Source organism: Seriola aureovittata, chromosome 18, assembly GCF_021018895.1.
Source record: "Seriola aureovittata isolate HTS-2021-v1 ecotype China chromosome 18, ASM2101889v1, whole genome shotgun sequence".
NCBI lineage: Eukaryota > Metazoa > Chordata > Actinopteri > Carangiformes > Carangidae > Seriola > Seriola aureovittata.
In genome coordinates this window covers 9210239-9226619 of record NC_079381.1, presented here as the reverse complement: position 1 = coordinate 9226619, position 16381 = coordinate 9210239, and the positions used below count along the sequence as shown (strand labels likewise).

At 32.7% G+C, this 16381-nt stretch overlaps 1 protein-coding gene across 1 annotated transcript; it reads right to left on the bottom strand.

Moving 5' to 3' along the window:
- Window positions 1-28: 28 nt before the first annotated feature.
- Window positions 29-16292, bottom strand: LOC130186228 (thymic stromal cotransporter homolog). The gene is made up of 7 exons (XM_056403124.1): window positions 14984-16292; window positions 13066-13236; window positions 12610-12828; window positions 12281-12452; window positions 10567-10650; window positions 2052-2208; window positions 29-1868 (listed from the first exon to the last, which is right to left on the bottom strand). Exons 1-7 carry the CDS (start codon window positions 15455-15457, stop codon window positions 1817-1819), a joined length of 1329 nt encoding a protein of 442 aa, XP_056259099.1. The 5' UTR covers window positions 15458-16292; the 3' UTR covers window positions 29-1816.
- Window positions 16293-16381: the final 89 nt, after the last annotated feature.

Genomic DNA, 16381 nt, shown 5'->3' with positions numbered 1-16381 from the left:
TTTAAATGCAATACTAATCATTAAAACATACATTTTAAATTCTTTATTTGCAGAATTAAAGTGAATTTCATAATACATTGTATTCAGTTACTTTCACACAGACAAAATCAAATTGGAGATCTCAAAACAAAAATGTTTTGAGGAATATTTTTTTTAAAAGAAACAGAAACTATACTTTTATACAACATAACTGTAGATTGATGATAAATTGTACCTTATGTGTAATAACACTGACAGCAATCCTTTTGTATGTGTGCTTTTTAAAGTGTCACATAACATGTAAAAATGCAATAATAAATGAATTCATTAAGTCGAAATAATGATACTGCAGGCTGCCTTCTTCCCTTCAGCTCTACCTTTAAAAACCATAAAACAAGATGACAAGACATGCTGAGATTACCAAACCTCTTCACAGGGCGACAAGGTCACTTCAGGTACAACTACTCTAGTTAAAAAATATTCAAATCCATCTGTAGTTATTACAAAATATGACATTTCAACATGACAATTTCATTGTTTTGTTTCTGACTTTTTAAAATATACTGTGATAATTTAATGCACAGGCAATTTGGCTGCAAACAGACAAAGTAGCACATTATCAAACTGTATAGTACCTTTCATATAGGTTAGTGCAGTTTAAAGTGCTTTACAACCAAATGCAAAATTAAAAGGAGATATCACAATATAAAATAATATCACAAGTGAAAAAAATCATAAAAACACGAATGTCATTTTAAAACATATTTCTTTTGCTCTGTCAGCATGTCCTGACCTGCAGGTTTCGAAGTTGTGTTGCGCACCACATACCATAAAGTGCATATATTTTAATTCTAGACAATTTATCCAGACCTTAGTTTTTTGAAGGTAAGTCAGTATGAGGGACTTTCAAATGAAGTTTTTCCCGTGATTGGTAATTGGAACCACAACGCAAAAAACTCTGCAATTAAAGTAACGAACAGAGTGTGTCAACAGTTCTGTAAACCATCCTAAAGTACAGAAACACTAACGCCACCCAGCAGCAGATTTTGATCCTGATTTGGTCACACTCTCACTACTAGTAACCAAAACTACAATTAACAACAAAATGTAAACTAAGAAGAAAACAAAATCTGCAATCACAATGGAATATGAACTTCTGATGTCTGATATTTAAAATCTCATAAGATTACATATACTACAACAGCAGATGCGGTGACAACTGGAAATTTAACTTCCAAGCAATGTGTATGAAAATCCCTGAAATCCCTGCAAAGCTCTGTTATAGGTGTCAGAACTGAACCAAATATATGAAATATTTATTAATGAAATAATGTGATCCTGTAGCTTGAGCTGGTTCACAAAAGCAAACGTGATTAAATGCATGAAATCAAATTTCTCCTCTCTATTTTCAGCAGTGCTCATAAGGGACTTTTCATGTCTGACACACTCCCTGAAAAGTCTACGTTATGTTGAAATCACCATGGACGTATTGTTGTGGACACGTCACTAGTTGATGAAATCCATTGGCTCATGTCATCTGCTTGCAACTCGGTTGAAAAGTTCAACAGTTTCACTTTTCATATCTTCTTGTCAGTCTGGTTTGAGATATTTTCATGCAGTGCCACCTGTCAGGGCGAGTCATCTGTCCACACAGGCCTTATATAATGGCTGTATCATAAAATGCTCATGTAAAAATACGACTTCTGTTTGTTCCTCCTGTAACAGCTTAAGTGCAGGAGCCCCTTTACTGCAGCGTCTACAGTTATAGTCTTGCTTACTCCACGTTTCACTTCCCATGTGTGTCGTACGAGTGCTAACTCACTGCTGCTCAGTCTCACTAGATCCTTTCGTACTGTCGCCTCTGATCAGGTGATCTGCAGCCGACGATACTGGAGGGAGGAAAAAGGGGAAAGTGTGTGAAGAAGTGTGCGTGAGTGAGAATGAGTGGGTCAAGTCCAAATTAAGGTTTATCACAGTAACAAGTATTTTATATATATGTTCAGTTTTTCACTCTTTTTTAGTGGTGCCTACTAAATCTAATATATAGATCTGAAGCCGGCTAAAAACAGTACCTGATGGGTATCATTCCCAGTACGGTAAAGATGCTGGAGAGCATGAAGACAAAGCCTGGGAACCAGTCCAGGGTTCTCTGATAGATCTTAGTAAAGGCAGGGATGTAAGCCAGAGCAGCAAACTTCAGAGCCAGCTGCAGGGAGGTGAGAGTGGTGCCTGATGGGAAGGAAAGAGGACAGATAGGTTAAAGGAGAGAGAAGTGAATCTGACAGAGTTCTTCTTAAAGGAATGGTTCAACGTTTTGAGAAACATGTAATAAATTAACAAAAAAAAAAAAGTATGCATGCATTTTCCCTAATGCAATTGCTCCTGTTTGTTTTCTTATTTTTCCAGTTTTTTTTTCATATTCCTTTAAATTTTTTACTAGTAACTTATTTAAACTGTGCTCTCTCTAATTCATGCAAGTTGAGAGGATTCTAGTCTGTTTTTTTCACAGTGGATTTACTTTTTCATTCAGTTACCTTTTTGAATGCAATCATTCAGCTACCATTGCACAGAACTGTGGCAAGTTGTCCAAGATGCTTTGAGCAACCTACCTGCCAAGCACCTTTGAAAAACTTTGTGCAAGTACACTGAGGAGAACTGGTACTGTTTCAAATACCAGGCACTTGTCACTGGTCACACCAAATATTGATATGATTTAGTTTTTTTTCTGTTTACTGCACTTTGTATGATGTTGGTTGATAAATAAAAACTATTCATACCATTTTGAGAGCATCTTCATTTTATGTTTTGCACCTTAAACATTTGCATGGTACAGTATATTTTTTAATCTTTAATTTTCTGGTATGTGTGTGTGGACAGGAAAAAGGTTGGTGTTGTTGGTGTGTGTGTTTGCATTGCACTGACTTCTCGAGCAGACATCACATCAAAGCAAACAAACAAAGAAAATCCCTGATAATGAATAACCCTTGTCTTAATCATGAGTAAATGTAAGCATGACATGCTTACTTGTTGTGGCAGAAAAGACTCTTTAAATGTCATAGTATAGTAAGGCATCAAAAATGTCATAAAAACGTCATAAAAATGTATAGTATAGTAAGACATCAAAAATGTCATAAAAATGTCATAGTATTGTAAGACTTAAAAAATGTCATAAAAACGTCATAGTATAGTAAGACATTAAAAATGTCATAAAAACGTCATAGTATAGTAAGACATATAAAATGTCACAAAAACGTCATAAAAACGTATAGTATAGTAAGACATCAAAAATGTCATAAAAACGTCATAGTATAGTAAGACATTAAAAATGTCATAAAAACGTCATAGTATAGTAAGGCATCAAAAATGTCATAAAAACGTCATAAAAATGTATAGTATAATAAGACATCAAAAATGTCATAAAAACGTCATAGTATAGTAAGGCATCAAAAATGTCATAAAAACGTCATAGTATAGTAAGGCATAAAAAATGTCATAAAAACATCATAAAAATATATAGTATAGTAAGACATCAAAAATGTCATAAAAACGTCATAGTATAGTAAGGCATAAAAAATGTCATAAAAACATCATAAAAATATATAGTATAGTAAGACATCAAAAATGTCATAAAAACGTCATAGTATAGTAAGACATCAAAAATGTCATTAAAACGTCATAGTATAGTAAGACTTAAAAAATGTCAGAAAAATGTCAGAAAAACATCATAGTATAGTAAGACTTAAAAAATGTCATAAAAACGTCATAGTATAGTAAGGCATCAAAAATGTCATAAAAACGTCATAGTATAGTAAGGCATCAAAAATGTCATAAAAACGTCATAGTATAGTAAGGCATCAAAAATGTCAGGAAAACAATATAGTATAGTAAGACATCAAAAATGTCATAAAAACGTCATAGTATTGTAAGGCATCAAAAATGTCATAAAAACGTCATAGTATAGTAAGACATATAAAATGTCACAAAAACGTCATAAAAACGTATAGTATAGTAAGACATCAAAAATGTCATAAAAACGTCATAGTATAGTAAGACATCAAAAATGTCATAAAAACGTCAGAGTATAGTAAGACATAAAAAATGTCATAAAAACGTCATAGTATAGTAAGACTTAAAAAATGTCATAAAAACGTCATAGTATAGTAAGGCATCTAAAATGTCATAAAAACGTCATAGTATAGTAAGACATCAAAAATGTCATAAAAACGTCAGAGTATAGTAAGACTTAAAAAATGTCATAAAAACGTCATAGTATAGTAAGGCATCAAAAATGTCATAAAAACGTCATAAAAACGTACAGTATAGTAAGACATAAAAAATGTCATAAAAACGTCATAAAAATGTATAGTATAGTAAGACATCAAAAATGTCATAAAAACGTCATAGTATAGTAAGACATCAAAAATGTCATAAAAACGTCAGAGTATAGTAAGGCATCAAAAATGTCATAAAAACGTCATAAAAATGTATAGTATAGTAAGGCATCAAAAATGTCATGAAAACGTCATAAAAATGTATAGTATAGTAAGACATCAAAAATGTCATAAAAACGTCATAGTATTGTAAGGCATCAAAAATGTCATAAAAACGTCATAGTATAGTAAGACATAAAAAATGCCATAAAAACGTCATAGTATAGTAAGGCATCAAAAATGTCATAAAAACGTCATAGTATAGTAAGGCATCAAAAATGTCATAAAAACGTCATAGTATAGTAAGGCATAAAAAATGTCATAAAAACATCATAAAAATATATAGTATAGTAAGACATCAAAAATGTCATAAAAACGTCATAGTATTGTAAGGCATCAAAAATGTCATAAAAACGTCATAGTATAGTAAGACATCAAAAATGTCATAAAAACGTCATAAAAACGTACAGTATAGTAAGGCATAAAAAATGTCATAAAAACGTCAGAGTATTGTAAGACTTAAAAAATGTCATAAAAACGTCATAGTATTATAAGGCATCAAAAATGTCATAAAAACGTCATAAAAACGTCATAGTATAGTAAGACATCAAAAATGTCATAAAAACGTCATAGTATTGTAAGGCATCAAAAATGTCATGAAAACGTCATAAAAATGTATAGTATAGTAAGACATCAAAAATGTCATAAAAACGTCATAGTATAGTAAGGCATCAAAAATGTCATAAAAACATCATAGTATAGTAAGACATTAAAAATGTCATAAAAACGTCATAGTATAGTAAGGCATCAAAAATGTCATAAAAACGTCATAAAAATGTATAGTATAGTAAGACATCAAAAATGTCATAAAAACTTCATAGTATAGTAAGACATTAAAAATGTCATAAAAACGTCATAGTATAGTAAGGCATCAAAAATGTCATAAAAACGTCATAGTATAGTAAGACATATAAAATGTCACAAAAACGTCATAAAAACGTATATTATAGTAAGGCATCAAAAATGTCATAAAAACGTCATAGTATAGTAAGACATCTAAAATGTCATAAAACGTCATAGTATAGTAAGACATCAAAAATGTTATAAAAACGTCAGAGTATAGTAAGAAATAAAAAATGTCATAAAAACGTCATAGTATAGTAAGGCATCAAAAATGTCATAAAAACGTCATAGTATAGTAAGACATCTAAAATGTCATAAAACGTCATAGTATAGTAAGACATCAAAAATGTCATAAAAACGTCATAGTATAATAAGACATAAAAAATGTCATAAAAACGTCATAAAAACGTATAGTATAGTAAGACATAAAAAATGTCATAAAAACGTTATAGTATAGTAAGACATCAAAAATGTCATAAAAATGTCATAGTATTGTAAGGCATCAAAAATGTCATAAAAACGTCATAGTATAGTAAGACATTAAAAATGTCATAAAAACGCCATAGTATAGTAAGGCATCAAAAATGTCATAAAAACGTCATAAAAATGTATAGTATAATAAGACATCAAAAATGTCATAAAAACGTCATAGTATAGTAAGACATAAAAAATGCCATAAAAACGTCATAGTATAGTAAGGCATCAAAAATGTCATAAAAACGTCATAGTATAGTAAGGCTTAAAAAATGTCATAAAAACATCATAGTATAGTAAGACATTAAAAATGTCATAAAAACGTCATAGTATAGTAACGCATCAAAAATGCCATAAAAACGTCATAAAAATGTATAGTATAATAAGACATCAAAAATGTCATAAAAACTTCATAGTATAGTAAGACATTAAAAATGTCATAAAAACGTCATAGTATAGTAAGGCATCAAAAATGTCATAAAAACGTCATAGTATAGTAAGACATAAAAAATGCCATAAAAACGTCATAGTATAGTAAGGCATAAAAAATGTCATAAAAACATCATAAAAATATATAGTATAGTAAGACATAAAAAATGCCATAAAAACGTCATAGTATAGTAAGGCATAAAAAATGTCATAAAAACATCATAAAAATATATAGTATAGTGAGACATCAAAAATGTCATAAAAACGTCATAGTATAGTAAGACATATAAAATGTCACAAAAACGTCATAAAAACGTATATTATAGTAAGGCATCAAAAATGTCATAAAAACGTCATAGCATAGTAAGACATCTAAAATGTCATAAAACGTCATAGTATAGTAAGACATCTAAAATGTCATAAAACGTCATAGTATAGTAAGACATCAAAAATGTCATAAAAACGTCATAGTATAATAAGACATCAAAAATGTCATAAAAACGTCATAAAAACGTATAGTATAGTAAGACATAAAAAATGTCATAAAAACGTTATAGTATAGTAAGACATCAAAAATGTCATAAAAATGTCATAGTATTGTAAGGCATCAAAAATGTCATAAAAACGTCATAAAAATGTATAGTATAGTAAGACATTAAAAATGTCATAAAAACGCCATAGTATAGTAAGGCATCAAAAATGTCATAAAAACGTCATAAAAATGTATAGTATAATAAGACATCAAAAATGTCATAAAAACGTCATAGTATTGTAAGGCATCAAAAATGTCATAAAAACGTCATAGTATAGTAAGACATCAAAAATGTCATAAAAACGTCATAAAAACGTACAGTATAGTAAGGCATAAAAAATGTCATAAAAACGTCAGAGTATTGTAAGACTTAAAAAATGTCATAAAAACGTCATAGTATTGTAAGGCATCAAAAATGTCATAAAAACGTCATAAAAACGTCATAGTATAGTAAGACATCAAAAATGTCATAAAAACGTCATAGTATTGTAAGGCATCAAAAATGTCATGAAAACGTCATAAAAATGTATAGTATAGCAAGACATCAAAAATGTCATAAAAACGTCATAGTATAGTAAGGCATCAAAAATGTCATAAAAACATCATAGTATAGTAAGACATTAAAAATGTCATAAAAACGTCATAGTATAGTAAGGCATCAAAAATGTCATAAAAACGTCATAAAAATGTATAGTATAGTAAGACATCAAAAATGTCATAAAAACTTCATAGTATAGTAAGACATTAAAAATGTCATAAAAACGTCATAGTATAGTAAGGCATCAAAAATGTCATAAAAACGTCATAGTATAGTAAGACATAAAAAATGTCATAAAAACGTCATAGTATAGTAAGGCATAAAAAATGTCATAAAAACATCATAAAAATATATAGTATAGTAAGACATCAAAAATGTCATAAAAACGTCATAGTATAGTAAGACATATAAAATGTCACAAAAACGTCATAAAAACGTATATTATAGTAAGGCATCAAAAATGTCATAAAAACGTCATAGCATAGTAAGACATCTAAAATGTCATAAAACGTCATAGTATAGTAAGACATAAAAAATGTCATAAAAACGTCATAGTATAGTAAGACATCAAAAATGTTATAAAAACGTCATAGTATAGTAAGAAATAAAAAATGTCATAAAAACGTCATAATATAGTAAGGCATCAAAAATGTCATAAAAACGTCATAGTATAGTAAGACATCTAAAATGTCATAAAACGTCATAGTATAGTAAGACATCAAAAATGTCATAAAAACGTCATAGTATAGTAAGACATTAAAAATGTCATAAAAACGCCATAGTATAGTAAGGCATCAAAAATGTCATAAAAAATGTCATAAAAACGTCATAAAAATGTATAGTATAATAAGACATCAAAAATGTCATAAAAACGTCATAGTATAGTAAGGCATCAAAAATGTCATAAAAACGTCATAGTATAGTAAGACATAAAAAATGCCATAAAAACGTCATAGTATAGTAAGGCATCAAAAATGTCATAAAAACGTCATAGTATAGTAAGGCATCAAAAATGTCATAAAAACATCATAGTATAGTAAGACATTAAAAATGTCATAAAAACGTCATAGTATAGTAAGGCATCAAAAATGCCATAAAAACGTCATAAAAATGTATAGTATAATAAGACATCAAAAATGTCATAAAAACTTCATAGTATAGTAAGACATTAAAAATGTCATAAAAACGTCATAGTATAGTAAGGCATCAAAAATGTCATAAAAACGTCATAGTATAGTAAGACATAAAAAATGCCATAAAAACGTCATAGTATAGTAAGGCATAAAAAATGTCATAAAAACATCATAAAAATATATAGTATAGTAAGACATCAAAAATGTCATAAAAACGTCATAGTATAGTAAGACATATAAAATGTCACAATAACGTCATAAAAACGTATAGTATAGTAAGGCATCAAAAATGTCATAAAAACATCATAGTATAGTAAGACATCTAAAATGTCATAAAACGTCATAGTATAGTAAGACATAAAAAATGTCATAAAAACGTCATAGTATAGTAAGACATCAAAAATGTCATTAAAAACGTCAGAGTATAGTAAGAAATAAAAAATATCATAAAAACGTCATAGTATAGTAAGGCATCAAAAATGTCATAAAAACGTCATAGTATATAGTAAGACATCTAAAATGTCATAAAACGTCATAGTATAGTAAGGCATCAAAAATGTCATAAAAACGTTATAGTATAGTAAGACATCAAAAATGTCATAAAAATGTCATAGTATTGTAAGGCATCAAAAATGTCATAAAAACGTCATAGTATAGTAAGGCATCAAAAATGTCATAAAAACGTCATAAAAATGTATAGTATAATAAGACATCAAAAATGTCATAAAAACGTCATAGTATAGTAAGGCATCAAAAATGTCATAAAAACGTCATAGTATAGTAAGACATAAAAAATGCCATAAAAACGTCATAGTATAGTAAGGCATCAAAAATGTCATAAAAACGTCATAGTATAGTAAGGCATAAAAAATGTCATAAAAACATCATAAAAATATATAGTATAGTAAGACATCAAAAATGTCATAAAAACGTCATAGTATTGTAAGGCATCAAAAATGTCATAAAAACGTCATAGTATAGTAAGACATCAAAAATGTCATAAAAACGTCATAAAAACGTACAGTATAGTAAGGCATAAAAAATGTCATAAAAACGTCAGAGTATTGTAAGACTTAAAAAATGTCATAAAAACGTCATAGTATTGTAAGGCATCAAAAATGTCATAAAAACGTCATAGTATAGTAAGACATAAAAAACGTCATAAAAACGTATAGTATAGTAAGGCATCAAAAATGTCATTAAGTAGTTGTCTGCAATGACTGGGAATGAGTTTTAAAAGGTGTTGAATGAAACTAATGAAATACTTTTTAATATTCTGCCTCTCCACATAATTTCTAAATTATTTTTTTTATCTGCTAGGCAACATATAAGAACACATGTTCCATCACACAGCTACTCCTAACAATGTAAGAGGACCATTGAGTTTTTTTTCTGACCTGTCAGACCTAATCCTGATCTCACAACTTCCGCCTCCCTTTGACATAATCTGAATCCTGCACTTGTCTTTTATCTTTGATACCATCAGTATTATAAATACTGCAGTATGTAAATATTTGTTCTAGTAACAAGCCTTTTATTTTATTTAAGTAAGTGTACTAAGTGTAAATTAACCTAAATTTTGTCCCTTACCCGTGGTGATATGTGGCCACATGTATAGTTAGGGTTTTACTTTGCCACGTTAATTTGTCAGTTTCCTCCTCCACCTCAATATTGTGAAAGTTGATATACTTTTGTTAATGGTGTTTGCAGCATTGAAAAATGACATTTAGTGGAGTCCTGCTTACTCTGGATCATCCACAGACCTCAATGTGAACATTTTTGAAATTACTTTCTCCATCTAAAAAAATCTAGAGGTAAGTGAGAAAATATGTTGGTTTTGTTTTGTAATTTAGATGAACTGACCCTTTACTATTCCAGCTGTATGTTATAAATCCATACATGTAATGTATTGAAAAAAATGATCAACATTTCTCACTTTCAAAGACATATCAATGTGATGGAACCATCAGCAGTATAATACTACTGTTTATGTAATTGCTTTAACTGTTCTATTATCCCTACTGTTTTTATTTATTACTCATCTGTGGTGCACATCTACACACACACACACACACACACACGCACACACACACACACACACACACACACACACACACACACACACACACGCAAAGGTTGCATACTCACCACATGAGGATGCTGGAACCTGCTGTGAGAGTAGAGATCTGATCGTGGGCATCGGGATGAGAGCAAACAGGTTGAGTGAGCGAGCTGCAGAGAAATGAATAATGAATAATTTTACCTAATTTTGTTCGTCCCTTTTAGCCACAATTTTCCATATTCAGCAGGTTTGTGTGTCTAATAGAGCTGTGGCCACTTTTTCATATCTCATCTATGTTATCCAAACAATCAGTCTTTTGTGTTACAGTAATAGTGCGTAAATATAGTGTAAACAACTACCACAACACAGTAAGTACACAATGAGAGCAAACATTATAACTGGTACTGTCTATTAGCAGCCTGCCTGTCCTGGCAGTGAGAGTAATTACACACGCAGCACTCTCTAACGAGGAAAAGCCACACCAATGGTAATCCACGATTTTCCGTACTGCTGTAGCCTACCCCATCTCCATCACTGTGGTTGCTCTGGCAACCCAGTCATTGGTTGGTTGAGATAAAAGGCATTGTTACCAGTGCTCCAGCCATGCAATCTCACCACAGACACCGGATTTAAAACTCTGATATACTTCGAAATACATAGAGATTTAAAAAGTCCCACACTCCAGCTTTAACACAGAACATCTATGGAGCTTTCTGGTGTAGTATAATGTTGGATGAAGATTAGGATGTTTATAACTTATACTCACTGTCAGTTCCTTATTTTGGTTCCTATTTTTATTTATCTGTACTGACCTACATGTGTCAGATGTGGAGCCAGCTGATACAATCCTGATAGTCCTGTTCGTGTTAAATGTAAGGTAGGTAATGGTTGATTTTTAACACAGATAGTAGGTATTCTGTTTCCCTTTCTTACTTTTGCTGAATAAAAAAAAGAAAAAAAAAAAAACAACAGAACAGACAGAGTGCCAGCTGTTCTGGTGGGAACTAAAAACTAAACCTCATATTTTATTTAAAGAACAACCTGTTAAACCACCAGGCCACATGTGAAAGACTGTGAAGGAGATGTTTTTATTTCTGTGGGGCAACTCTATCTGTCACAACAACAATATGGCTGACTATGACTACTACTCACACATCACACAACAAGGGAGAAAAGATGGCTCCACTTATTTGTTTTCTGATATACACATCTAAGCCTCCCACTGGTGCCGCATCAATTATGTTAAGTTTCACTTTTAATTAATCAGTTAATCATTTAATAGACAAAAAATAAGTTGCCAACAATGTTGATAAAGTAATTTATCAAGCAAAAATTCTGATTCCAGCTTCAGATATGATGAGATCCCTTTTCTGTGGTTTTATATCAAGGTATATGAAGTATCTTTGGGTTTTTTCTTTATTTCCTATTTTAATTTGTTATTGATAATAAGTTATTTGTAGTTCTATTTCAGTCCCCCAAATGATTTTGCCTTGCTTAGGATGATCGCATAACCCAGCTTGAAATATTTAAGTAAAAAATGTGTTAAGTCAAAAAAGCAGCAGTGTTATTAATCCAATATTTAACCTGATGTTACAGCAGAATGGGACAATTGTTAAGGAAAGGATGATAGATAATGCTTCTGTTGTATTTTGTTAAGAGAAAGAAAATGGTGCGTATGCAGGTGGCCTTCTTCAGAGAGTATGACACAAAACAGCGTGTAGACAACATGAATTTTTTTCAGGTTGAATTGTACATTAGTCCTTCACAAAGTGTGGCTCAGTGTAGGATGCTCAGCCTCACCAAGGTAAAACATGCAGGTTGTCGTCACGAAGGACATGAAGTAGATTCCAGAGGTGAACGACAGCATGCCGATCAGGATGAGCATGATGTCGCTGAAGCAGCGACGGAACAGGATGACACCGAGGAAACTGGTGAGGAAAATCATGCAGCCTGCTGCGTTCCCATAACCAACCTGGAGGAAGACAGGAAAAGATAAAAGAAGACAGTGAAGGAAAGAGAAAAAGGAAAATGAAAAGTGAGGCAAAATCAGTTTGACAGAAGAAATAAATATACACTAAACTGTACAAAAAAAAGCACACATAATGCATGCAAATAGAGCAGAATGTCACCTGAGTGGCGCTCCAGCTGAGCGGCTCTTTCAACACAAAGACACCCAGTATTTCTATGGCTCCACCCACTGCAAAGTTGTACAGGATGGCAGCCAAGAAAAGCAGAACCACGTTGACCACGTTTATCCCAGCAGGAAACTCGACAACAGCAGCATCGTCAGAGGTTTGAGAAAGGGCATGGCAGTTCTCATCAGGCTCGTTGTTGTAAACTTGTTTTACCTTGAATTTAGACACACACACATTTAACATCACATTTGCTCAGCAAAATAATAGTAATTATTCTGGGGCTGAAAAGTTAAAAATGTGGGGAGACAATATTTCAAGCTTGAATATCGATAAACAAACCAATTTATGGTGCAGCCTTAGCTTATAGGGACACAACAATCAAAACAATCAAGACACAACAATCAAAACTCTGTAATATTACACACACAACACACACACACACACACTGACCTGCAGCAGGACTATGGAGAATATGAGGCAGAGCAGGTGCAGCAGTATGCTCACAATGAGCAGGACGATCCCATGTCCCAGACTGGAGCTGTAGAGCTGGAACAGATGACCCGACACCAGGCTGCCCACCAGACCTGCTGTCCCATACAGCAGCTCCACCCTCATCATCACCTGCACGAGACAAGAACACATACTGTTACTTTTAAAAGTTAGAAGTTAGAAGAAGTTAGTTATCTCAAATTTAAGGAAACTAACTTTGTTGTTTAATGTTGCTGTTTTTCTATTTTTGTATGTATGTATGGGTTTGTGGTGTTTTTTCGGTTATTCTAGGCCAAAGATGTATGTACATTTGTCAAGGGCATGAGTGATGTGGCAGTATTAGATGTTACACAGTTTCACCAAGTCTTTTATATAACACAATGTATATATAAAGTACTGAAAAAATATTCAGTTCTTAAAAAGTAAAAAAAAAGGAACAGTAGCAATACTACAGTGTAAAAACATTACAACATTGAACATGATAGAGGCTGTGCCGGTTTCCAACCCCCCCAATATTGTCATACTGTATTTACAGAAAACTGGCAATAATTCTATAAAAGAACTCAACGTTTGTGAACACTTGTCTGTGCTCCAGTTGAAGGAAGAGTTGCAGAAATCAGTGAATAATGAGAACAGTTTGTCTAGTCATTCAGGTGGCAAGATATTCAGAGGCGGACGAAGGTCACAGCTCCGTTATTCCACTATTGACTTGAGTCAAAGCATAGACACTCCTGATCAAACATTACTCCAATACAAGCCTAAGTGGTTCAGTCACATTTTTACTTGAGTCAAAGTACTGGAGTAATTTCTTTTAAAATAAAAAAGTACATTTTTTATATGTACACATTGTTGTGTTGTTCCACAGAAACAACCTACTGAACAACTGACTGTAGAACCTGTAGAATAAAAAGATTATAGAAAATGATACGAAGCCTGTAGAAATGGCCATAAGTCATTTGACCACACGCATAAAAACGGCAACTATTACAAGCTGTCTGTTTAAAAGTTTATCTGAATTACACAAAAGGGAAAAACCTCGACATGTTTTCTCAAGGTCGACAGTGAATGTTTTTAGGCAGTGATGGAGTTTGGTCGTGGTAAACACAGCAGGTATTTAAAAAGAAAAGAATCTTTTTCGCTTAAACTTCAAACATGGACTGAGATAAGACCATGGATACTCTAATAAAGAACCTTCTGTCATCCTTATCTGACGTAGCCATCGTTAGGACACTGCAACACTGAACAGCTCTGAACAAATAAGTTCAGAGCTGTTCAAACATGCAGCAACACTGTGAGGACTGTGATTTGCTTTTCTCCTGTGATGAACACAGTGTATGCTCTATCACATTTTAGAAAAGAAAAGAAAATTAATTCACTGACTAAAAGCTCTGCTTCAAAGTAACAAGTAGTTAATAGAAATGTACTGGAGTCAAAAGTATAATATTTTTCCTTGACTGCAGTGGAATAAAAGTCATAAGTTTCCCAAAAAAAAAAAAAAAAAACTAAAGTAAATGTCCTGTCCACACCTGAAGATATTATACAAGTAACAAATTATCTACCAGACTTGTTTTTATTTGTTGTAGAAAGGATCGAACGATAATTTATGAGTTATTTATTTATTATGTGAATTATATATTATTTATATTATTTATATTGTTTAATTTTTACCTTTAGATTTAAGTTCAAACATAGTTTATACAGTAGCCTTCTCACTTAATGCTGCTCATTTCATTGATGACAGTTTTTCCTGTTTCACACATACAGACATTATCAATAAAATAGGGTTATAAAGTCAAATGCAGTCACTAAACTCAACAGATAATAGCAGATAATGATGCTGTAAATTACATTTTAATTTCTCCGAAAACTAAACACTGACCTTGGACCGGTCAGTCGCCGTGGAGCCGAGCGACGCCAGCGTCATCACACCGGGCCAGTAGGCGCAGAACCCGCCGGAGAGCCCGAAAACAACCCCCGCGCCGAACATCACCTCCACCGGCATACGGAAGATGACCACCAGGAGAAGGGCGAGCCTGGACAACACGTACCCAATCAGGGGCACCACGATGGGAGCTTTCCTCCTGCCGCGGTCGCTCAACTTGGCGAGGAGCAGCGCAGGAATGATCGGGACCAGCCGGATGATGAGGTTGTAGGTCATGAAGAAGTCCGTCATGGCTTTCTGCTGGCTGGCCTCCCTGGAGATATCGGGGTAGGTGGCGTTGGCACTCCGGTCCTTGACTACCATCTGCAGGGCGGTGTCGAAGAGAGTGCTGCCCAGCTCCTCGAGCACGATAATCGGCTCTACCTGACGGAGTACCGTGAAGGCAGTCTGACACAAGCTCGGCATCACCATGATTTCTACTTTTAGGTTATTCAAAGAAAAATGGCTTCTTCCACTAAAACTTAGAGCCGAACTAACAGTGGAGAAATATAGAAGGCATTTTTGATCACTACTTAGTCCTTCTGTATTAGTAGAGGATGTGTTAAACCAGATGCAACACCGAAGAAGAAGATATGGCTCTTGTCACGCCCACTTCCTCCCCCTCATGTGCTCACACATAGCCCGTTAAAAAAAAGGCGTGAACTGAAAGTTGTGTATACTGAAACTTGGGAAACCACCTGCCACACTCAACCACTGGAGCATTTTCATTTTCAGCTGGAGCAAATTTTCCCACGTCAATATAGTCACCAGTTAAGTATTTTTACTTTTCACTTTAAAGAAAGCACAAATTAATACCATTTTGTAGTTTTTACAGGTTGGTTTTAATAGTTAAAAACACATTGCTAAGCTCTAACATAAAAGGGCAATGGTCAAAATAATGTCATAATGGTGTCAGTGCTGCTGGAAATGGCTTAAAATTATGGATGATCCTATGGAAGTGTAATGCATTCACTTGAGAAAAAAAGTCATTCATTATCTCAGAATCATGAGAAAAGTTTTCATGAGAAAAATAAATTTCTGCTCTGTTTTTCTGAATTAAAGAGATCATTATCTCAAAATCTTTAAAGATTTCTTTGAGAAAATCCTGTTTTTCTGAATTAAAGAGATTTCTGAATTATCTCTTTTTCAGAAAAACAGCACAGACTTTTTTTTCTCAAATGAATGCATTACACTTCTGGATGATCCACCTGAAGTTTAAGCTGAAAAAAAGTCATGACAGAAGCACTTCATTGCACTAAACCAGAATTTGCTTTCATCGTTTAGATGCTGCTTACCCATGTGTTATCACATGACAAACAGTGAAGGGCATTAGTGCCAGGTACGTCGTGTTAGTTT